General features: G+C 30.5%; 5 protein-coding genes across 5 annotated transcripts; 3 read left to right on the top strand and 2 right to left on the bottom strand.

Moving 5' to 3' along the window:
* The first annotated feature begins 3,917 nt into the window (after positions 1-3,917).
* On the top strand, positions 3,918-4,692 carry Tsp_01830 (hypothetical protein). The gene is given in 3 exon segments (XM_003377597.1): positions 3,918-4,042; positions 4,061-4,147; positions 4,515-4,692. The coding sequence occupies 3 exon segments, from the start codon at positions 3,918-3,920 to the stop codon at positions 4,690-4,692; spliced, it is 390 nt and encodes a 129-aa protein (XP_003377645.1).
* An 8,035-nt stretch (positions 4,693-12,727) lies between these two features.
* Tsp_01831 (hypothetical protein) lies at positions 12,728-14,002 on the top strand. The gene has a single exon (XM_003377596.1). It carries the CDS (start codon positions 12,728-12,730, stop codon positions 14,000-14,002), a length of 1,275 nt encoding a protein of 424 aa, XP_003377644.1.
* Positions 14,003-15,198: 1,196 nt separating this feature from the next.
* Tsp_01832 (putative KH domain protein) lies at positions 15,199-17,610 on the bottom strand. The gene has a single exon (XM_003377595.1). It carries the CDS (start codon positions 17,608-17,610, stop codon positions 15,199-15,201), a length of 2,412 nt encoding a protein of 803 aa, XP_003377643.1.
* A 1,204-nt stretch (positions 17,611-18,814) lies between these two features.
* Positions 18,815-19,508, top strand: Tsp_01833 (hypothetical protein). Its single transcript, XM_003377594.1, has 4 exons — positions 18,815-18,937; positions 18,991-19,052; positions 19,162-19,237; positions 19,302-19,508. The coding sequence occupies exons 1-4, from the start codon at positions 18,815-18,817 to the stop codon at positions 19,506-19,508; spliced, it is 468 nt and encodes a 155-aa protein (XP_003377642.1).
* A 2,499-nt stretch (positions 19,509-22,007) lies between these two features.
* On the bottom strand, positions 22,008-23,010 carry Tsp_01834 (putative SH3 domain protein). Its single transcript, XM_003377593.1, has 4 exons — positions 22,884-23,010; positions 22,706-22,836; positions 22,558-22,678; positions 22,008-22,534 (listed from the first exon to the last, which is right to left on the bottom strand). The coding sequence occupies exons 1-4, from the start codon at positions 23,008-23,010 to the stop codon at positions 22,008-22,010; spliced, it is 906 nt and encodes a 301-aa protein (XP_003377641.1).
* Between the last annotated feature and the right edge of the window lie 350 nt (positions 23,011-23,360).

Raw genomic sequence — 23,360 nt, 5'->3', positions numbered from 1 at the left:
AAATAGATTACATTTTTATTCTATTACTGAAAATTGCAAAATAAAGCTTCAAGGCATAATAGTTTATAACCATTATTATTACATCGAAATAGTTGTATTTATTCAACAATAAAAAAGTAAACTGCTATCAAAATACCTAAAATGGCGTTTATTATAAACTATTAAACTATCTTGGCTGTTTCATTTAAAATGATTAAATTTCATGTTAAATAAAAGAAGAAAATTAACAACAAACCAACAGCCAAATATATATATATGTATATATCGACTGATGACTGTCCGAAACAACGTCAAGTCATACTTTGGGATTTTTGGAAAAAGAAAAAGCAAAGAGAAATAAATAACAGTAAGCTAATTTTGTTGTAAGCTGATTTTTAGGCGTTCACATTTGTTCCAAAAGCAAGATACAGTTGCCTGAAGATCAGTTGACACAAGACAACTGAAATAAATGCCAAAGAAATATGAATCGAAAAAAAAGTTTTTCGCTCTGGTCAGATGGGTAAAATTATTTATTTATTTATTTATTTATTTATTCATTTCTCCAATATTTTGTAGAATGATAAAGGAAGAGAAAGCGCTTGATGTTCAAACAAACAATAATTTTAAAAAAATCAAACAAAAATCATCACCAAGCAGCTTGCAAACGCAGTGAACGCGAAACCGCTTGTCGCTAGGAAAGAAAAAACTGGTATCAAAATTTCCTTGCTTTTTAACGCTTGTCAAAAAATATCAAATATCAAATGCTATGAAATGAGCAAAATTATACGAGAGGCTGAAAAAAAGTTGGTCATATTTTAAAATGCTATAATAATAATTATTTTTTGTGTTCAAAAAAATATTTAAATCCTATTTCGGTTAAATATGGTCAGTCTGAAGTGCATGACAGAAGTGCACTTATTTTAAGACACTTCTTCCACTGATGAAACAAACAAAAGAACTGATATATTTATCTGAAAAAATGAATTAATTAATTTGTAAATATTATTTAAAAGGTAAGCATAAAAGTGGTTTTTACTGCCTAATTGTCCAGTTTACGCAACCATTTCATGTAAATATATACAATTCAACTCTGTTTATTTTTGACCTTATTTCGTTCATATTTTTTCGACAATAAAAACTGCACTAAAATAGCAGGCTAAATCAAAAAATATTTATTGTATAAAAAATAATAAATAAATAAACAATAATTCAGTACAAAACTACTCATTTCTGTATTATATTTAATATTAAAAAAGGTTTCCCGTCAATTTTATTTTCAATAACTGTACTTTTCAGCTCTACCAACAAGCTCATATTTATATCCTCCTCCTGCTTCTGCTGTTGTTGCAGTTGCTCCTGCTGCTGACAACAAACAACAACAACAACAACATCCGCTATTCGATCAGTACTACATACCCAATACACCACGACTACTTTTTGCTAGCTTCTGTTTCTGTTGTCACGACACAACTTTTCAATCAAACGAGAAAAAATTCTTTGCTTTACCATGTTAAATAAAAAATATACGATATTCTTATTTGTTATATTTTAATTATAATTATTTTCCAGAAAAAAAATTAACTTGAAAATTAAAATTCACCAAAAGAAACAGAAAAATAGCCATGTTCCCATATTGCATGTAATGCTTATTTGTTTATATGATCGTGAGAAAAAAATTACAAAATATCCAAGAGGTAAAGAAAAAATATTCAGCAAAAAAAATACAAAAAATTACGAAGAAAAAGTAAGAATCTTTGTGTGCTTTTTTTAAAATAGAATCGCTCACAGAATGAATAATTTTTCACATAATACTTTGATAAGAAAGTTGCATTATTGCAATCATTTTTGCAAATGCAACAGAGAGAGAAAAAAAGAAGAAAGCAATCAGGCAAGCAAGTAAGCTTGCTTTTCTACATGCTTCTCTGCAAACGATCAACAACTGAAAAATGCATCTGTAGAAGAGCTGCTGTCGATTTGATGATGCAAAGACAAAAAAAGCAAAAAACAACAGTCGCACTGATTTCGAAAATGTTAAACAATATTAAGCACGCTTCGTTGTCGCTAGTTTGAAAACAAAATCTCATAGCTGTCAAAAAAGACAAAATCAATCCGGCTCAATTATAAATTATATCTATATATATATATATACGTTACATTCAGCATTCTATTTTTGGCATCTCAAATGCGCATCATTTATTGTTAAACAGATTACATGGAAAAGGGATATTTTACATAAAGGATTTATAGTTTCAGAACACAATTACAGTTTTTAAAATTAAAAGTAAAACCAATGCAATATTACAATATTACGCAATGTTGCAAAGCTTTCAGATAAGAAATGGAAAAAAAAGAAAATTGAAAATTCAGAAAAAAAAAAATTGAATTTTCATTCAAAAACTAATCGCAACAACAACAACAACGCTTTCATATTATGAAAACTGGCGGAACAGTGAGCTGATTCAGACAGACAATTGATACACATCAGGAAATGGTCCGTTTTATGAATCATCAAAAATTAAATTCAATTAATTCATAAAAGTTCAATGATGATACAATTAATTAAACAATTGTTCAAATAATTAAGAAAATATTTTAATAATAAATCTTTGAAATAAACTAATTTTAAAAGTTAGCTGCAGCTCATTATGTAACAAAAAAATAAGGTGCAAGAAAAAAAAGCATTACTTCATGAAAAAAAAACTGAATAAAGCTTCTATTGTTGTTGTTACATAGCCTGGACAAAATATGTTACTTAAAATAAATCGCCGCCGCTTCCAAGCCAAGTCGTACCTCGCACGTGAAGAAAAACGAAACAGAAGACCAGTGAAAATCAATAAATGAAGCATCAATCCGGTCCAGTTTTGCAAACTGCAAATTTTCATCTGTTGACACTGGCTAATTAATGAAAGCGCTTTTCTTCATCAAACAACTGACGTTTTTTGCCTCTCTCCTCACCTACCCCTACCCCTCACTTTCTCTTTCTCCCTCTCAACCGCTCCCCTTTAAATACGCTCTCAAAAAATTTACATCACTTTCAAAAATTACCAAACAAAGAAAAATTATTGAAAACTACCCCTAATTAGAAGTGTTCCTGTAATTTTTCCATTAATAACTTTTTTAAAATACAAAACCAAAGAAAAGTCCCCTCCGTCTCTTCTTTCGCAATTTTAAATCAATGAACGACGACCATCGTTGTGCAATTTTGAAGAGATACTCAGAAACTGGAGACAGAAAACTGATGACAATTTGAAAAAATGTGCTTTTTCCAAATCGCCACCCATCACTGCGCTGCTGCCGTTCGATCAATTTCGTTTTGTTCGCCGCGTCGTGCCAGGCTGCGAGCGTTTCTCAAAAAGTGCGATATTTATTTCCTCCAATCAAAAGCAGCTAAGCTCACTTTCAACAAAATGCACCGTAAGTGAAAAAAAAAAGAAAAAAACCCTCGTCAAAAAAAGAATAAGCTGCAGAATATATTAAACAAAGAAAAAGCACACAGTCAACAATGATGATCACGTGTACTAGCACAGCATTTTTTGAAATCAGCAAAAAATAAAAAAAATTATAATAAATTTTTCAACTGTTTCGTAAAATAATTGAAAAGCAGACTGCTGCCGACGTACGATACCACGGAAGAGAATGCAATTTCCCAAACTGCAAGTTTAACGCAAACAAAGCAAAAGAAAAACAGCAAACAAACAAATTCTGCACAACGATTCCACTCAACTGCAGAAATTAAGAGAACAATAAAATAACCATGTCAATTTACGAACATACAACAAAGGTCTGGAAAGGCTTTTTTTGCCTCGATAGAACAATACTAACTAATAATAATGATAAGTATTAAGAAAAAAACAAAACAGTGAAAATAATAAGCTTCACCAAAAAAAAAGGGAAACAACAAAAAAGCGAAAACTGAAGCTGTTAGGTTTCTAGTGTTAATGCTGCTGCTGACAGCAAACAGACGAATAAAACGAAAGAGGGGGGGGGGTAAGAGGAGAGGGGGAAGCGCTGCTGCGCGCCTTTTGATAAAAACTACCACTACTGCTGCTGTTGCATACGTTTTGTTTTTAAATTTCTGCAGGTGCATGCGCGAGTCTGTACAATCCTACATGGCCAACGCCCCAAAAAAAACATTTAAGCTGGCGGAACAAATTATCACCAACCACTCGTTGAATTATTGATCCAGCTTCCGCCCCCGCTGATCGTTCACTCACTGCCCTATTAAAACGTTTGCATTCAATTTTTACACGCTACTGTACATATTACAAAACACTCATCCCTAATATGAATTGTTGAAAAAATACATACATCATTTAAAAAACTTTCTCTTCTTATTACTCATTTTTTCATTTCAAATCAATTCATTTCTCCTAACAACTAACTTCACACGCTAATTTTGCAACTCGCAAAAAAATAACATAAAAACAAACAAACATTCATCTAAAGAAGCATAAATACGTATAGTCATACCAAATATGTGCAAATACGTCTGTATACATTTCATTCATTTATTTATTTACTTGAGGATATATAAGTTATTTTGTTACCCGTTTTCAACATCCAGGTCGAAGTGATGAAAGTGACGACGCTTTTTTCAAGCAATACGGGCGCACCGTCGAACAGGGCGCCCGTCCAGTTTCGCGCGACGTAGCCCTTTTAACAACTTGTCGACAAAGTGCTGCTTCACGGAAACAGCTATCAAACTTGACGTAAGACGAGCTTGAATATCATGTACTGTAAATTTCGTAAATAAGTTCAAAAAAATATAAATAATAACAACAATCGTCGTTTGAACACTTGTTTCACTGATGCATCGTTGTTTCCCTGTTTTTATTACATTCGATCAGTCAGTCACAGCAGATGAATATTAATTACATCAAAATATGTGATGACTGTCAGAGAAAAAATAAAAAAATAAACAATCCAAGTTACTGTAGAAATGATTGGCTACGTTGTACGATTGATTTTCTTTTTTTTTGTCCACTCAAAGCCAATTTTAAAAAAGTTTCATCAGAAAAGCAACAACGACGAAATGTAAAAAATAACTTTGTTTTTTAGTATTATAAGAGATAAAATTAGCATCAGAAATAAAACGCTTGCAAAAGAGAATGTGGTTTCCTTTTTCAAAAGACAAAGTTGGGGGAAAAATTATTAGATGATGTTCTGACGCTGCTGACCTCGCTGGCGGGCTAGATTTATCAAACCACCAAACCAAACAGGTTAAAATGAAGAATAAGAAACCTGACTGAAGTTGATCATGCATGTCCTTGGCTTTCAATCAAGCAGACAATCAATAAATTCAAAATTATATATCTGTATAATTCAAAGATTGGATAAAGAATGAACATTTCACATAACATGAATATGAATATGAATATGAATATGAATGAAGCAAGTGAAAAGCATTTTCCCCTCGTGTGTTCAAAAAGCTGATGAAATTGTTGTCTGCATGCATTTTTGCAGGCAGATGTTTTATAAAGTGTAGTTTTATCAAAAATCAAGTTTGCCTATGAAAATAATGCCTCTGGCATGGAACTTTGAAATGCACAAGCTAGAATAGAAACTAGTCGAAAAAGAAGTTCAAAAGAATAAGAAAATTTGCCTAAACGTTGCATTTATTTGTTAGTTCCATTTTTGAATGTGAAACGTATGACCGATATGCAGTTGAAATAGACAGAACTGAAAGTGCAACATTACGCAGTGAACAGAAAGAGCAGTTGATTGGTTGGTTAGTTAGGGAAAAATTCGTAATTTGTCAAAAGGAAGTTGGCTTTCTCTTTTATCTATCTTTTTTTTTACAAATTTTTAAAGCAGTGGTAACAGTTGAAACAAAAAAAACAGCTCTAAGAACAAGCTTAACAACAAACAACACGCCGCTGCTTACATTTACCGCACATCATTAGCATAACAGCATTGCTGATTTCGGCTTTCCAAGCATACAAAAGCTGATGTGCAGTTTTTGCTTATTTTTCTGTTGTATTGTTTTGGAATATTTTGATAAATGACAGCTGAAAAAATGAAATTTATCACTGTTTTCTGTTGCAAATTTCAATTTGGTAAATTTGTAAAACGACCCTGCCATTTTTGGACATTTCCATCATTTACAGTGGAAAAAAATAAAAATTAATCCTTCCCCAATTTCTAGTAAACATGAACTAAAATAAAAAGAAAGAAAAAAACAAAACAGTTTGCAACGATAATTTCTGCATTTCTGTTCTGCTTCATCATTCAGCATGCAAAAGAAAAAATTACTTTATTCTGATCGCTTCGGACGAAATATCGTGTCGGCAGAGATGTTGTAAAAGAAATCAAAGAAAATTTCTAAAAAAATAACTAACGAAACGAGATAATATTTTTTTTTGCTTTGCTTCTACTCTCAGCGACCGGCTTCTGCTAACGCACATGCGCGAGCGACTATCATAAAACTGAAGCTACTTCTGCACATTGCCTATTTTTCATCTGCGATTGTTTCAATTGCAACGACTTCAGAAAGAAAATCAATATTATAACAACACAAGCGCAACTTGTAGCAATGAATAAGCAGCAGCAGCAACAGCAATAGCAGCAGCAACAACAACAACAATAATAATATTATTAATAATAATAATGATAACGTGTTGCCATGTTAGTCACAGACTTTTTACAATCGTCAGCATTGTGGACGGTGAACAACAAAAACTAACTTTAAACTAATGAGCTAAGCATGGGAAAATGCCCGAAGCATTTGCTTATCAAATTCAACAATGGCTTAATCAGAAAAGTAAATTTTCAAATGGAAACATTCCTCCATTTTACACGATCATAATAATGCATATTCAAAATTGAAATTAAACTAAAAATAACGTTCAGAAATATTTTGAAAATATTTGCTTCACAGAATTTTTTTCTTCCTTTTTCTGAAATTTTGGACGTAATCAATTAAGTTATGCAGCTTCATCGTAGTAAATGCTCTTTAATGCAACATCACATATACTTGATCACACTAGTAACTTTTGTATCACATTTTTGAAAAAGTTCAAATCACCAACAGAAGCTAACTGATGCATAAAATTAAGTTTCTAAATCAGGCAAAACATGCTCACCGTGGAGAAAAGAAAAAACTTTTCCAGTAAACAAAGAAGGAATTAAAAAAAATTCTTTTGCTTATTCAATGCGAAATTATTAATAAATAACAATAATGATTGAATAGTCAGTGATAATATTTAAATGTCACTCAAATGAACATGCTGTAACGTTGAGGGAAATTGTTATTCGCAGAAAATGAACTTGCCTATTTTATCCAATTCTTATTCACAAAAAAGTAGTGATTTTTACGTTCACGAACAGACAGGGAAAGAAAAAGAACGAGCAACAACAGTGAAATTACCATTTTTCTTGTTACACTCGGCAATAAAATAATTAAATTAATTAATTAATTAAATAATCTCCTCCAGAATATACTGAAAAAAGCAAGCCGCATGTACAAAAATGAATTAAGCTCTCTCTTCACAATTTCTCTTTGATCACAAACAATTTCACTAGCCGACTGATGGCAGAAATAGCAACTACCAATTCACGGTTTTTTTTGCTTTGTTTTTTATTTATATAACACTTGATGAATGACGCAAAATTGAGCACTTAACTACATTTAAGCTTGTTTTTCAATTTCTGACCTTCATTCCAATACTGTTGCTCCTTATCACATAATGAACGCTATCGCAATTTTTTTTCTTGGCGTTTGATTTCGTGCCAGTTACAAACAAACAAAACATCAAATATCTAAATGGAAAATTTTCATATTCTATAATAAAGTGTACACATGAATCGAAACATGAAAAAAAAATAATTAAAATTAAGCCTAATATTAACACAGCACTATGATCAGCAGTACTGTCTCGGTATTATTTTTTTTATTTTGATATTTTTGAAAAGTAAATTTTTCTTTCATATAAAGCACTACAAACAAGCAAGCTTATTTGAAGAAGAAGAAGAACACGTGTAAAAAGCGTAATGACAGTTCTGAAATGGTTAAACATTATGAAAATAATATTTTTAAAAGAATTATCAATGAATAAATGAAAAAGCACAGCTTGTTGCTTCTTAGACATTAGCAACACAAACATGCAACGTCAGATGTCGTCGGATAAAGAGGATTAGTAAAAAATAATAATTTATTCTAAAAGAGGAGAATGTTTTCAGGGAAGTTTCATTATTATCTTTTTTCTTATTACAGCCTATATGTATTTTTTTTCTTGTCGTAAATAATCAAAGTTTTGCATAAGTTGCGTTGCTTTAACAAGCAGTTGGTTAATTTTCCGCTTTACGTTCGTGTAATTGGCATGAAAGAGAAAGGTACAATTATGATGAAATCGTCGAATCGTGCAAACTCTTCAACTTGGATTGAGTAATTTGAATTTCAAGGAAAATGATGTTCAACAAATTAATGGAAAAAATCAACAAACAAACTGCTTAATTCAGAATGAGAGAAAAATGCGTCGCTTGATAATTTGGCTTATTGACGACGATGTGTGATCAAGCATCAAATTGGAAAATAAGAAGATTGATAAAAATGTCAAAAAGAAACAAAAAGCAATTTTTCAATAAAAACAAATAAAATTGAAATTAGAAAACAATACAAAATTGTTAAGGAAGCAAGGAAGAAAAAAAAACAAAACAAAACGAAACAACTGGGGGGTAAATTTAAAAATTAAAATTTCCTACCTATTGTGATTTGTGAAAGAACATCAGCTTTCCAATGTATCAAAACTGCCATTCAGCAGTTAATAGATGATTTTTCAATAGCAGTCTTTATGCATCAAAAGTGATAAAATACTGATCCCTAAGCTTTTCAATGCGCCGTTATCTATTTAAACAGGGCAAAATCAATAAATGCACTAAAATGGTCAACGCGACAAATCTGACGAATCAGAGCAACTGTTTTGGGAAAAACGCACAAATAGACGGGCAATTTTTTTACAAACAGCGTCACCTGGCGAGTTAATAATGAATATTGCGTTCAAGGTTTTGAAATATTATTCATTATTTTCCTTTCACCTTTTCATGCTGAACTTACCACGTTTTGGCCAATTATTTGAACATTTTAAGGTGCTGTCGACAAATCTGTTGTTTACTGTACACTATTGCACAGTAGCGTGAAATGCTTTTCAATAATATTTTTAAATAAATAGCATATATAGAGGCAAATAATGAATTGCTGCTGAGGTGCAAAGTCTGTTCAATGTGTGTTAATGATGAATAAACAGAACATAAAAATGTCTGAAACAAAATACCATCTTTATACTGCATGCATTTATTGTAATTTAACAGTTTTTCTTATTTAAATATATCTTTTCAATGAACGGTTAACAGATAACATTTATACATAGATAATCGTCTGTCATGACATAAAGCATTTAAACGTAGTATTGTTTTCGTGCAAGTCAACTGGTAATTTCTCATTCATTATATATAATTAGGCTATATATTTTTCAACCATCACGTCTAATGCTACTGATATCTATTTTGATTTGAATCAGTAATAATTTGATTTATTTTTCAAATACAAATGCTCAATCAGTACTTTATCATTATAACTTTTTCAAAATATTTGTTTGTAAAGTTGTTTGATAATTTTTAAAAATTTTGTTTTAATTTTGACAACTATATTTAATAATGTATCAGTATTTAATTTAATTTAATTAAATTTAATTAATTTAGTATAATATAATACAACATAAAACAGAATTCATTACATATGCTCAGAGGAGATGCAAAACCAATTTTCGTCAAATTCAATAAAATTGAAATAAACATTCACGTTCAAAGTTATAATTCCCTTCATATAAAAGTAATTAAAAATTTCTTACTGAACTTAAAAGTTATAATTGTAAAAATGGGCATTTCTTTTCAAGGAATAATCAAAAGTATTTTCATATTCATATGACAACAAAAGTCTGCGTAGTATAATTTGCTCAATTTAAATAATTCAAAATGTCCAATTATTTCTTCTCAACATTATTGCATTATTTAGAGGAAAGTAATGTCAAAATCATTTATTAATTTGAATGTGATGTATTAATTATCATATCATAAATAGATCGTTTATGAAAAAAATATTTTCAATTCAGCAGTTTATTAATTATTTAAACTAGCTCTGCTTAAAATAGGCTTGTGCTTTATGTAACAAATTATTGATACTTTATATTAAATTAAGCTGCTTGTTCAGTAAAAACAAAATTAAACTGAATAAAACAAATATGCATAATTTATTTTTTACGTTTAATATATTCAAGTTTTACTGCCGATTAATTATTTTCTCTTCAATTTGCACTATAAATTAATATACATACATTATTAATGTATTATTAATATATTATAAAAACACTATAATCTAGTGTAAAATGTCAAAATATAATTTTCATAATAAATGACCGAAAATATCATTATAAACAAAATATCACAAAATTTACACCTGATTTTCAGAATTTCAATTTTTTAATAAATATATTTTATGCAAAGAAATTAACTTATTAATTAAAATTGAAAAGAAAATATTTAAATTATTAATTTTATGCAAGGTCTGTGTTAGTGTTGATAACGGAAAGTAATTCGAAAAAATAAAGCTAAATAAACTCTTTAAATATTCTATTGAGATATTTTTTAAAAAAGAAAATATTTTTATAAATATTTCATAAAATATTGTCACAAAGTAAATTGCAAAGCAAAGGTAAATGAACCATAATGAATAAAAATAAATTTAGAATGAATTTAATAAACAGCATTATAAATAATTCCAAGATGCGTGAAACTGAGTAAATTAAATATAGTTCATACAGTTATTTCTTTTTAACTCCCAGTGCTTAAAATCAGACAAATCTCATTAAAATAAGCAGCAATTTTCAGATTATGATACACCAAGTTCCATTAACGCATGCTAATTCTTAATTAAAGGGCAACGAATTATTTAAACAGAGCTACTCAAGATTCACATGCAGTAAATTTTGAGCATTTTTGATTGAAAAATAATACATTTATTAGCATTTGCCAGTTAAATAATAAAGTTAAATTATGAATCATAATCGATTGAAATAGAACTAATGAAAAGATGAACAAGGCAGTGAGCGAATAATAAAAATATAATATTCATTTAAATTGTTCTTATTCTTAAATATACAGTACATCTAATTAGCAATGCACATAGATGTGTCAGAAAGCATGATCAAGCAGTGTCCTGCTAATTACTTTTTAAAATTATTTGCCTCATGAGTTGAATGAGCATTTTTGAAATTTTGACGGTGTCATGAGTGAAATTTTAGCATCGCATTGTGCTGTTTTAACAACTTTAAAAATTTTCAAAATTATCATTTGTAAAAATATAAAAATGAAAGTGAATTGAGAAATTTTAAATTTTCTACAGAAATGAAAAAATGCAATAATATGTAATAATCAATAGAGCTTACCTTTTTATTTTAAAGCTGTTGTTGACATGTTATTCATTGAGACCGTTTTGCATATTCTATTTTAAGCATATTATCTTCCAATAACGCAATGATCAATTCATAATTGTTGACCGTCCCACAAACAGGTATGGTAACAGGATTGCATTTTGCCACTTGGTTTAAATGATGTGAAAAACATATTGTTCAGCAGAAAAGTTTGCTTTGATTTTGCCAGTTTTCTAATGGTCATACTGTTTACAGTGCCAGCCAGGAAATAGACTCAACTTTGATCGACAGTCAACCAGTTCTGATGATTTGTATAAACAGTCCGACCCTGAAAGCCGGCAGAGAGGCAAAGATGTGACAGCTCTTTATTCACTCGCTACAAAAGCCACATGTCAACTAGAGCAAGATGATAGTGCTTTACAAAATAAAGAAAACTGTTTAAATAAAATACATTTTGCATATTTATTAATTCATTTAAAACCGATTTAAGAAAAGCTTGGTAATGTGCCTAGTCAGTTTTTCATTTCTTCATCAATACCAGAAATGTAATAGATTGCTTTCAAAATGTAGTATCAATAAAATTTTATGCAAAGAATTAATTTATATGCAAATAAGAAGCTTATTATGATTATAGATAAGCTTGAATTCTTACATAAGTTTAATCTGCGAACGTAATTCCTTCAGTCATAAGTCATTAATTATTGAATCGATTGAATATTTTCGAAAATTATTTGCAATGTATTTTTGCTAAAAGGTAAAAATTTTGGATGAAACTTATTGGGTAATTTAAATTTTAGCTTTTTTATCTGAAACGTTTCATATATAGATACTTTATATCAGTCCATAAAATATATAAATTGCTGACATCATTTTAGAACTTTTATTTACACTGAAAACAAAGAATATCAATCAACATAGCGGATAATTATTAATAAAATTCCATTTTTCTAAATTTAAATAAGAATATCATAAACAATTTTATGAAAGTCAAAAAAGAATAAATAACATAAGCAAAGCACTAGATTTCTAATTCTTTGCTTATAATTTTTGAATTGCAGCTATATAAAAAGTTTATAAATAGAAGCCCTATAACCTTTTATATATAACATTTGTATTCAAATAAAACAAATTGTTCATTGTGTGCAAATGTTTGATTCTCAGAAGTTTGGCAAACATATCAAATTTACCTAACGCTGTTGCTTTTATAGTATCAGATTTTTTAATTAATAATATATCAGTCCAATACTGTATCTTTGACAAAAAATTTTATAAATTGATGATTGACGAAGGTACGCTTTTGTTAGCTTCTTTCAAAACAATGCGATATGGAAAATAGTGTTCTTCGTGTTGGTGTGTCTGTTTGGGATTATATGAATCCAGAATGTGTGAGCAGTTCGCGAGGATGTAATCCAGGACCTGAGCTAGAAATTATTTACCTTGCAGCTCAGATGATGAATCTGAGCATTGAGTTTGTTTTATCTAATGAAAAAGGTTGTGGAATACGAAAACAAACTCCAGGCTCACCATATTGGACATCTCTTATGGGCATGTTAGCTCGAAATGAAATTGATATTACTGGAAATATTTGTTATCTAATGCAAGAACGTCTTCAGAGCTTTAATGCAAGCACGCCAATTTGGATAAGTAATCAAGCATTTTTGATTAAAAAACCAATACCACCAAGCGTGCGTTTTAAAGCCGAGGCACCTTTTCACTGGAAAGCCTGGCTTTTTGTTCTTTTCTGCATGCTCTGTTGCGTTTTAATTTGGTCCTTTTATCACCTGTTTTGTGCAGGTGATGGTCGCGCTGCTTTGAACAGTTTCCACGACGCATGGGACATCTTTTTACAGTTCAAAACACCACCCAGAAGTATGTTTTGGCTTTGTAATATTTTATTTTTTGTCACATTGAAAATTTATTACACATCATACATTCGTGTGTCGTTGTTGTATCCTGCTGTTGTGCAACGTCCATTCAAAAATATTGTGGAATTAGCTGATTTGATGGAACGAGGTGAATATCGACTTATGCATTATCATCAGCCAAAAAGGATTATTTTCGAATTCTGCCCTCCTGAAACATGTCTCAAGCTGCAATCGGCTATAGAAAAGCACGGAATTCATCACGTTTCAGATTCTAGCCCTAAGAAACTTTTGCAAACGTTAATTGATAATGATCAGTTAGTGTTAATTAGCAATCACATTTCGTTGGAATTTTATCTTTCAAAATTTCCCAAACGTGAAAAATTATGGCTTATCACAGACACAATGTATCCCCAGTTGAACTGCTACTTTTGGAATCCGTCGTTTGGTCGTAAAAAAGAGTTTGATAATGTGCTAACTATCATGAGCACATTTAAGATGAATGTGCTGAAGCGGTATGTAGACTCAACAATGACTGATGACAGCAAACAACAATTTCTAAGAGCTGAAGTGTCTTCTTATGATCAATTAAGTTTAGCCCATGCAAAGCATTTATTCATCGAATTTGGTGTAGCAGTTTTGTTTTCCACTGTAGTATTTGTTTTGGAAGCTTTGCTTGAACATTGGGTAACAACTGTACTTTCCTTTCGCTATCGATTTAATCTAAAACTTTCATGAAATCTATGCCAATGAGAATTTTAATAATCACTAATTTTTGAGACTGAAGCATCTTTTAGTATTTCTTATTATATATATTTTTTTTATTTTCATATAACTGAAAGTTATTACCTACTTCTTGTCAACCACGAGAACCAATCTATTTCGTTTTTTTGTAATGTTTTGCACGGTTTCAATTGTATTTCCACAGATGAAATCTCAGAAATAAAAATTCATGCAAAATTGTTTTACATAAATATCAGAAGCAGAACTGGCAAATCGTCAAAACAGTAACACATAATAATGCAGAATATATATTAATAAAGGACAGTATAACTGAAGAGCTCATCAATTACTAATGATTGCAGTTTATTAAATAATGCAAGTTTCTAAGCCAAATTAATTTTAGATTCAATTCCATATGAATAAAATATTGCACAACAGCGAGTTAACAAATGTTAGACTAACAAATACTGCAGATAAGCAACAATAAAATCGAAATTATAGAGCATAAAAAATAGAAAAACTTATAAAGACATAGTAATTTCCCTTCATCATTTCATTAAATGTACGATTTAAATAACCAAATTAAGAAAAAATAGCAGTAACTACAAAATAATTTGTGATAATTAATAAGCATTTACGAAAAAATAATTTGAAAAAGTTTTTTTCAAATAGAAAATATACGCACAGATTGCACTAGTTGCACCGCATTACTTTTTGAGAAATTCATGAGTTTTAAAAGTGACAAACAGTGTTGCTTTTACTTCAAAGTGAAAACGTATCAAAACTTTAAAACAAATACACATATTATATGAAAAATATCTTTTTACAGTAAATGCATAATTTCGATTGTTCGATTGTGAAAAATAATGAAATTTATTTCAATGTAAAATAAGAAAACTGAAAAATGAAATTTAATAAGAATACAATATTTTAATCAAACATCCATTTATTAAAGGTGAAAAAATAATTATTTAGCAAATAAAAGCATCAATTAAAGGAATCTGCTAAAATATTTCAAAAGTAGGTAGGCAAAATCAAGAAAGTAGGTAAAAAGATGCAACATAAAAAATGAATGAAAGATAATATAATGCTAACAGTTCTAAACTTCGAACAAAGTTGCAAAGTAAACTAATGTAAATTAATGCAATGTGAATAAGTAAACTAATACAAAGTAAAATCAATAAATGATTCTTTTCAAGCTGCTTCTTCCACTAATGTAAAATTTCTTGCAGCACAGTTTCAGTGATCAGCTTCATAACGTTTTTGGTAGAACAGGTGGTTTGAATTTGCAGCATTTTTTTCTTCAGTTGCATAATCTTCCATAAATCAATTGTGTTGCATAATTCTTGATTACTAAAGTTTTTAGTCACGCATTCAGCGACTGCTGCATTTTTACGTTCGCCATTCAAGGTAACGTTCAAATTTTCATTCTTTTTATATTCATCAGTTTTTCTCTTCTTAATACACTTGAAAGCATCCCACTTTATCAAACGGTTAAGATCCATTATTTCCAGATGACGGATTTCATTTAAAATATTCACCATTCGGTTCTTTGTCAAATAATCACTGGCCATGCTATTGCTGATTGGCTTGGTTTTTTCATAATCTAGCCATACAAAATTTAAATTATGTTTGCCAATAAAATCAATTAATTTACTAGCAGAAGTCAATCGTTTTCTCGTGCTCGATACCATGAATAATAGTACTACTTCATGTTTATCCAAATTGATATTCTCATTGTTGAAACTCAATTTCACGCCAGCAGCACTTTCAATAAAGTATAAAATACTGTCACTGGAATCTGCAATCTTTCTAAATGCTTCAACTGAAATTCCTTTAATCATCCATTCACTTTTATCTGTTTTCCTTAATTCATATTCTGCTTCCAAAATAGAAAAAATATGTTGATTTGAAGCATTTTCATAGATTTCATTGATAATACTTTCCTTCATAAAGTTGTCTTTGTAAATCACATGCTCACATCTATTGAATTCAACAGTATTGTCTTCATGATCAGGACATAAAGTCAGTCTGAAGTGAATCGTTTTCTTTTTTTCAAAAATATTTTCACTGCTCTCAGATGACTTTCCATTAATTAAAAATTTATTGCGGTAATATAAATAATCCAAAGCCTTTTCAATGACTTGTCGCATTTTATATAAATCTTTCACTGATGACACATTGCCCAATAGCTGTTCATTTAAGTTGACAGGATATTGGAAAAGCAAGCTTGCTGTTTGCAAGTCGTCTTCTTTCGTTGGTTTAAAAATGAAACCTTTCACGTTAGAAAGATTAACACCAAATTTAATGAAAAAACGAATGAAACTATCTGCTGCGTTTACGGCGTCTTCAGTAAATCCAAATATTAAAATATTCCGATGATTCAGCTCTTCGACAGTAGGTTTCATGATGATTGTACAATTTGTCAAATGCTCTATTTTGAGAATTGTAGAACCACTGTGGCCAATTATAGCACTACAAAAAGATCTTTCAACAAAAATTTCTCTGTAAAACACTTCTTCTACAATTGGTTCTTCTTCTACAAAAATGTCCTTTGTAAAAATTTCTGCTGATCCATTTAGATGTAATAAAATATTGTCATGATTGCATAAATTGAATTTTTCAAATTCAGATGTTGGATAATTTGTCTTTTCAGCTAATAATATAACAGGAAGATCTCTGTTTTTTGTACTGACTGAAGTCGTTCTGGTAGAAGGTTCTAATTCTTTTTGCCCACTACCGTTCACCATAGGCAAAGCATTTTCCATATTATTCCTTTTATTGCAGTTCTGCTTTTTCAAGAAGGTTTTCATTTCTTTCTTTAAATTAGGATTGAATATAGCTGTTTTCTTCTCCAGTAAATCTCTAATAAAAGTGTTAAGCATGTCTATAATCATTTGTGATGAAACATCCATCTTATTAGCATTATTATTCATGATTTTCATCACATTCTGAAATATCTTTTCTTCTTCTAGACTTAGAAAAGGTTCATGCTGCCGAAGATATAAACTTTCAATAAATTTGACAGCATTATTCCAATTAATGATCTTCATATTTTGTCCATCATTACTCAGAAATTTAGTATATTTCTTTTCAACAATGCTCAACTCTTTTTTCATTGGCATATTTTCTTTGTAAGAAATTGCAACAGAATGCGAAGTTTTACAAATAGCTTTACATTCGTTAAATGTCTTAGGAATCTTTTCCATATCTTTATTTTGGACAATTTGTGGTAAATTTCCATTCTTTTCCTTACTGATGCATTTGATATCCTTGTTCATCAAATTCTTTATATCAAAAATTTCCAACTCATTCAAATCAAAATCTTGATCATTCTTATGAATATTCCATCTCTTTTCACGGAGCTCCAATAATTCATTCAATAGATGTCTACTATTATTTTCAGCCGTATTATCCATTAACATTGAATTAAAAACATTGAATGCCTCATATAAGCTTTCTATTCGTTCCCTGGAGACAATTTCTAATCGCTTACCATGAACTTTTAAAAAAGACAGAATTTGCAGCAACTTCATTTGGAAGTTTTCAGGGACGCGTCCTTCCTTAGCTTCCATGATGATAGAATCTATTTTCTCAAAAATTTCACCACAGAGAAGATCCATTGCAAAACGGCAAGAAAAAGAAAGAGTAAAACTGCAGCTGTTAAACCTGAAAGGACAGTAATGTTATCACCTTGCAAATATAATAAAATGTTCATATTTAAGAGGTTGTTTAAATGAAGTAAAAGACAAACAAGCAATGCTGGATTTACATTACATATAATTTCTCTCAGAGAGAACAGAATGTAAAAATGTTGAAGAAGCTTCGACGACAAACACTTACCAGTATAACAATGTAACAGCAATGACGTGCAATATGCAGCAGTGCAATACTAATAAAATGCAAATCACTTGTGGATGAAGATAATTGAGAATAAAGTCTAATGAAAAACTGAATACAAGAAGAGAAAAAATAGGTATCAAAGATTGCACAGCCTATCCGAATATGAACAACACCTGTTGATGTCAGCTAAAAATTTGCTTTAAATTTAAAACATTTGAGGGGTAAAGAAGCAGCAACTTTAAAATTCATTAAAAAAAATGAACTTCAAAATTTAAATTTTTAAATGCGTTGACAGTTTGCTGATTTAATTATTTTACTACAGTGCATTTTAAGAACGTATTTCACAAGTTTAAATGACGTTGATAATATAAATAATGTCAAATACTGAAAGCTGTAATTAAAATTTTTATTTTTAACAAAATTATTGATTACAAAATTTGAAGATGCAACACAAAAATATTCTTTTTAATCTAAGTGGCGGAGTCATGCTGAGGCAGTTCTATTTCACTTTTATGTGTAAATTAAAAAATATATTTTGGAGAAAAACTGTTTATGCCATAAGAAGTGATAAAGCCATTTTATTCAGTGCAATGAGAAATTGCCAACAATTAGAAACATAAGTTCGTTTGTGCATGTATTACGCGAGCCTGCCATTTTTCAATAAACTTCAATTTATCGAGTTCGTCATTTCATGTTTTGTAAAATTAATCCGAACTGTTTATACTGATTCAGCTAGGTGATTGCACATTAATCCGGATGAAACAATATCGTTTAACACAAAATCTTTTAAATACAAACGTGTCCTGTTAAAATGTATAATTTGAGCAAAAATATACTATCCTTTTACACATTATATTACAATTATTTAAAAATTTTTTAAATTGTTCTAAAAATTATACTTGATTATCTGAAGTATACTGTTAGTTTTGTTGACTGTATGTTTTATGATTTAATTTGATTCACTGCAAATTTTATTCATTCACAATGTCTTCTCAAGCTGAACATGGAGACAGTGGAAGCAGTTCAAATTTAAATCAGGAGCTTTATTACTACAATCCAGGACCTAAACTAAAAGCTCTTGTAACAGAATTAAAACACCTTTATTCGGTATTAGTTGCTTTATGATGTTTTTAGTTCCTTTTTTTCAATTTCAGTTTTAGGCAGCTACAAAAAATGCTGGTGATTTACTTAAGATGGCAGTTCAGTTAGATGAAGGATCAGCGTGAGTATATTTTTTGTGTTTTGATAAACATTAATAATGATTATTATCAAAGCTTTCTTATGATGTTGTTATTGGCCGTTTAATGTATAATTTTTTTGAAATCAAACAGTCACGCCTCTCGAACAGAACTGTTTAAATCGATAGAAGCGTTCAATGCAATTTGTGATCAGATTGAGTTGACTTTGGTAAAAATTTCCACCTAGTTTTCATGTTGTGCTTGAATTTGTCTGTTTTTTTTTCATTTTAAAGGCTATGACAGAAGAATGTGAACGCAATTGCAATGCATCAATTTATTTTTCTCCGAGCAGTTCTTCTCGAACTTCTGCAGATGAAAATACTGAAAGTGCAAAATTGGCAGCTGATAATTTATTTTTGAGTTGTCAGTTAACATTTGCCAAAAATTTAATGGATTCTATTTCAAATGCTGTTCACGAGATTGATAATATGCTTAAATAGCATTATCAATTACATATATATTTTTTTAATTTTAATTTTATTAAACATTTTTCATTTAATAAATGGTGGGGTATCATTTTTGGAAAAAAACGTTTATTTTGTATCGATGAATAATGATACTTAAAAAAGGACTGAATGAACTTGATTATTTGCATGATATGAAAAGCCGACAATGGATAATGATAAGATGCAGTCTATTAAAAGTGTGCTTTGAAAACTGAAATAAATAATGAGCGACTGAATTAATGACGACGTAGATGTGAAAGACGGTTTTGTACATGAGAAATTTTGTGCTACTAGAAATGCTTGTAAAACTTGAATTATTTCAGCCCCATTCCAAATGGTCTGCCGAATAGAAAACTAAAACTGAAAATACAGTAATAAAATGTAGTTTTAAGATATTAAATATTGATATGAAAATAATTTTTGATAAAAAAGTGTTTCTTGAGTTATTTTGCATGCTTTTATGTATTGTTCAAAATATTTGGTGTTATAAATATGTGTAAGAATAACTGAATAAATGAATGTAATTTTTGGAAATTTTTTTGGAAAACTGTTTCATAATTTATTGACGGACAAGTTCCACTGAAAATATAAATGCATAGCTTATGATAATATAATAAAATTTGAATGTATTTTAAAATGTTTGACAAATTTTTTTAATTAAAAATGAGTTACTCAATTATCAGCTTTGAAAGATAACTGAAAATTTAAATTACAGTATTAATCATGAAAATTTGGATCGAAAAAAATTGTCATATTTTAACTTGTATTTTAGTAGCAGCGTTAATTTTGTACATAGCACGGTGGAAGTTGTTGTCTTTTGAACTTTCAGCTTGTTTAAAACTTCATGCTGTATGCAATTTATCATTATTAATAACAGTTGATTTAATAATTTTATTTGGAAATTTATCGTTTATGTTGCGCAAATGTGGAACTTTTTGTTATTTGGCCTCATGTGAACTCAATTTATCATTCAATTGATACCGAAGAATGTGTTCCATAGTTTTCGCTGACAATAGTAATTGCCGGGCATGGTGGCGTTATTTTGAACGTTGAAGAGGTGCGTGTAATTGTTGTTGCCGGAAATGTGAATGAAAATGGAATATGTAGTTCAGCTTGCAATTGTGAAAATTATTCAAATGGTATTATATATTCATTCACTGCACTACATTCAGGAAATATGAGTATTCCAGCGTAAATTTCATGTCGTATGTTTGTTTTATTATTGTTCAACAATGAATTTTTTACTTGCTCAACATTTTTATTATTTTCATCTTCAAATTTAATCTTTTAATATTTTCAACATACAACAAATAATAGACCACAATTGACAATAGATACAATCCAAGGCGGAATTATTTAATTATTGTTCGATTTGGAAACTTTTGAAATTGACATTAGGTTTGTCATTTGAAACAATTTTTGTAATTTTTCTCCTTTGAAATTCAGCTTCCAGTCACCAAATTTCTGTTTATTAAAATTTGAATTTTTATAATATTATAATCAATAATGAATGATCCAGTTGTATTATTTTTAAAATGCACAATAATTATGAGGGTGAAAATTCAATATTGTTCTTTTCGTATAATTGTGCTAACTTTGCAGTTTTTCATTTTGCAATTCATTAAAATTAAAAAAATATTTTCAAATTTGTTTCAGTGAAGAATAGTTATAGTGAACAATAAAAATAATTATCATATTCAATTCAAGATATGATTAAATTTTATTTAGAGAATAAAAATTGCCAATTTTTTACTAAGCAACATGAATTCTATGCATAGAAACCTGATTTCTATTACAGAATGTAAGGTTGGGCTTCAAATGAAGAGCCCTAGTTAGCAAAAAAGAAAATGCTTTTCAAGCGGTTGTTTGCAATGCAATAAGAATATTTCATTTAAAAAAGCGTAAGAATGATTGTCATAAAATCATGAATGATTCATCATTTTCAGCAGCATGTTCAACGCAACAAAATGTTCATTTAATAATAATATTATTATTATTGAATTGCACTGAAATTTAAATTTCTGATTTGGCCAGCAAAATTGTTAATCTATATACATATCTGTACAGCTAGTTAGCTCTATAATAAAAATTATACACATACATATAAGAAGTCTACTGAATAATAATGCAAAACTAGTTTAACCAGTAGAAGTAGATAGGGGATAGAAGGAAAAAATACTGACGATCAAATGAGAAAAAATTGCTGGCCAGCGTTGCTTGTCCAACCGAGGGGGCGTGGGAATGAGGCCAGTTGAGCTGGACCTCCGGTACGGTCATTTATCACCGGACAATAGCCGTCGAATTGAGCTGTTCAAATAAGCCGACCGACAAATCCAACAGCAGCAGAAGCTGAAAAGAAGGGGCAAACAGTTTTTATTTGCGATGAAAGTTTACAATCAGACTAATAGGCATTAAATGTTTCTGCAGAAGAATTAAAATGCGTTTACAGTTGTTCTTGTTGCGTTGAAAGCAAAACATGACCGACCGCCAGAATTAACAGTTCGTCTGGCACAGGGCCAAGTTGGCGTCGTTCCAGACAGTATTGTAGGCTTGGAGAAACAGCTTTCGCTTGTCACCGCTGCCCGCAGCCACAGGCAGCAGTTGACCAAGATTGCGAAATGAGTCATCAGATGAAGCACCAATTGAGCATACTGAGCTTGTCGGCTCGTTCCAGCCGCTTGAATGGGGTGATTCCGATTGGGGTCTGGTGAATGAATCCAATTCGCTGCATATGGAGAGAGTTTTCAAAAATCGGTTCACATTTTCAAGCCCGGCGGGCGAGGCGGTTCGACTTTTGCTGACTCGGGGCTGGTTCACTTCCATCGTGGCGGCAGTTCCATTGGCGTCATTTCTGACCACCGATCGGCGGTATGCAAATTCACAAACCCGACTGGGCACGAATCCTTCGTCGCCTTGTTCATTCACCACGTACAGCCAGTCGTTGTTGTAACAATACACTCCGTACAACAGATCACCTGCCGCAACCGCTAGCTCGTCGCTTTCTACCGGCTTGTACGATTCTATGGCAACCAATCTGACTGACCGTTTGCCATTGACGCGCACGTAGGCTTTGTTGGAGCTGAGCGACGTGAAAGAACCACTGCGTCTGACCGGCGAAAGGCGGTTCGTGCTGCAGCTCGATCCGAACCAATGTTTCGTCTTTTCTGCAAGAAAAAATTGCAAATTCAAACAAATCCACCGGCACGTTTGGCAAAAGCCGACGGCTTACCTAGAACACGACGGTTCCACGTTTTCGGCACGCAGAACAACTTCATCGCCTCAACAACCACTACCACAATTCGACTGCAGCGACCCTGACGCGCTTATTGTATTAGTACAGTAATTGATTTGCAAGTTTAAAATGTGGACGTCGAAACGTTCGGCTAGAATGGAAACGATCACAGTGTCCGTTTAGCTGTCCGTTCAACGGCGAACACTCGCGATAAAACTGCATCCAAAGCTGTTGAACACATGTAGCAGTAATATGGAAGCTCATCTGTTGCAACGTTGGTGCTGTTTTTTTAGTCAACAAAAAACGTCCCTAATGTCTACTTCGCAATTTGAAGCATTATTTTTACTAATGCATTTATTTATTCTTGAAGATAATGGGAGTTATTTCTGTTTGGAAAATTTTTCACTTGGTTGAACTGAGATGAAATTTAAATTCGCTTCTTGAGAAAATTTAAAAAGTTATAATTCATGTAAAAGTAGTGAAACACTTACTTACGAAATCTTTGAAATTATTTTAGCAACTGAGAAAAAATACACTTATTATATTTTCATGCACAATTTACTCAGCATATACTCACTTAAGATTAAGTTCTGCTGAAAACCAAATTTTCACTT

Source organism: Trichinella spiralis (genome assembly GCF_000181795.1).
Source record: "Trichinella spiralis strain ISS 195 chromosome Unknown Scfld4, whole genome shotgun sequence".
NCBI lineage: Eukaryota > Metazoa > Nematoda > Enoplea > Trichinellida > Trichinellidae > Trichinella > Trichinella spiralis.
This window is presented reverse-complemented; position numbering and strand designations above follow the sequence as displayed.

Coding starts and splice junctions, on each gene's coding strand:
- Tsp_01830 (XM_003377597.1), top strand. CDS start 3,918: ATGCTGCTGCTGACAGCAAACAGACGAATAAAACGAAAGAGGGGGGGG. Junction 4,148..4,514: donor CAAATTATCACCAACCACTC/GTTGAATTATTG, acceptor AGGATATATAAG/TTATTTTGTTACCCGTTTTC.
- Tsp_01831 (XM_003377596.1), top strand. CDS start 12,728: ATGGAAAATAGTGTTCTTCGTGTTGGTGTGTCTGTTTGGGATTATATG.
- Tsp_01832 (XM_003377595.1), bottom strand. CDS start 17,610: ATGGATCTTCTCTGTGGTGAAATTTTTGAGAAAATAGATTCTATCATC.
- Tsp_01833 (XM_003377594.1), top strand. CDS start 18,815: ATGTCTTCTCAAGCTGAACATGGAGACAGTGGAAGCAGTTCAAATTTA. Junction 18,938..18,990: donor AATTAAAACACCTTTATTCG/GTATTAGTTGCT, acceptor TTTCAGTTTTAG/GCAGCTACAAAAAATGCTGG. Junction 19,238..19,301: donor ATCAGATTGAGTTGACTTTG/GTAAAAATTTCC, acceptor TTCATTTTAAAG/GCTATGACAGAAGAATGTGA.
- Tsp_01834 (XM_003377593.1), bottom strand. CDS start 23,010: ATGAGCTTCCATATTACTGCTACATGTGTTCAACAGCTTTGGATGCAG. Junction 22,837..22,883: donor TTCTAGCCGAACGTTTCGAC/GTCCACATTTTA, acceptor TAATACAATAAG/CGCGTCAGGGTCGCTGCAGT. Junction 22,679..22,705: donor CCAAACGTGCCGGTGGATTT/GTTTGAATTTGC, acceptor TTTTTCTTGCAG/AAAAGACGAAACATTGGTTC.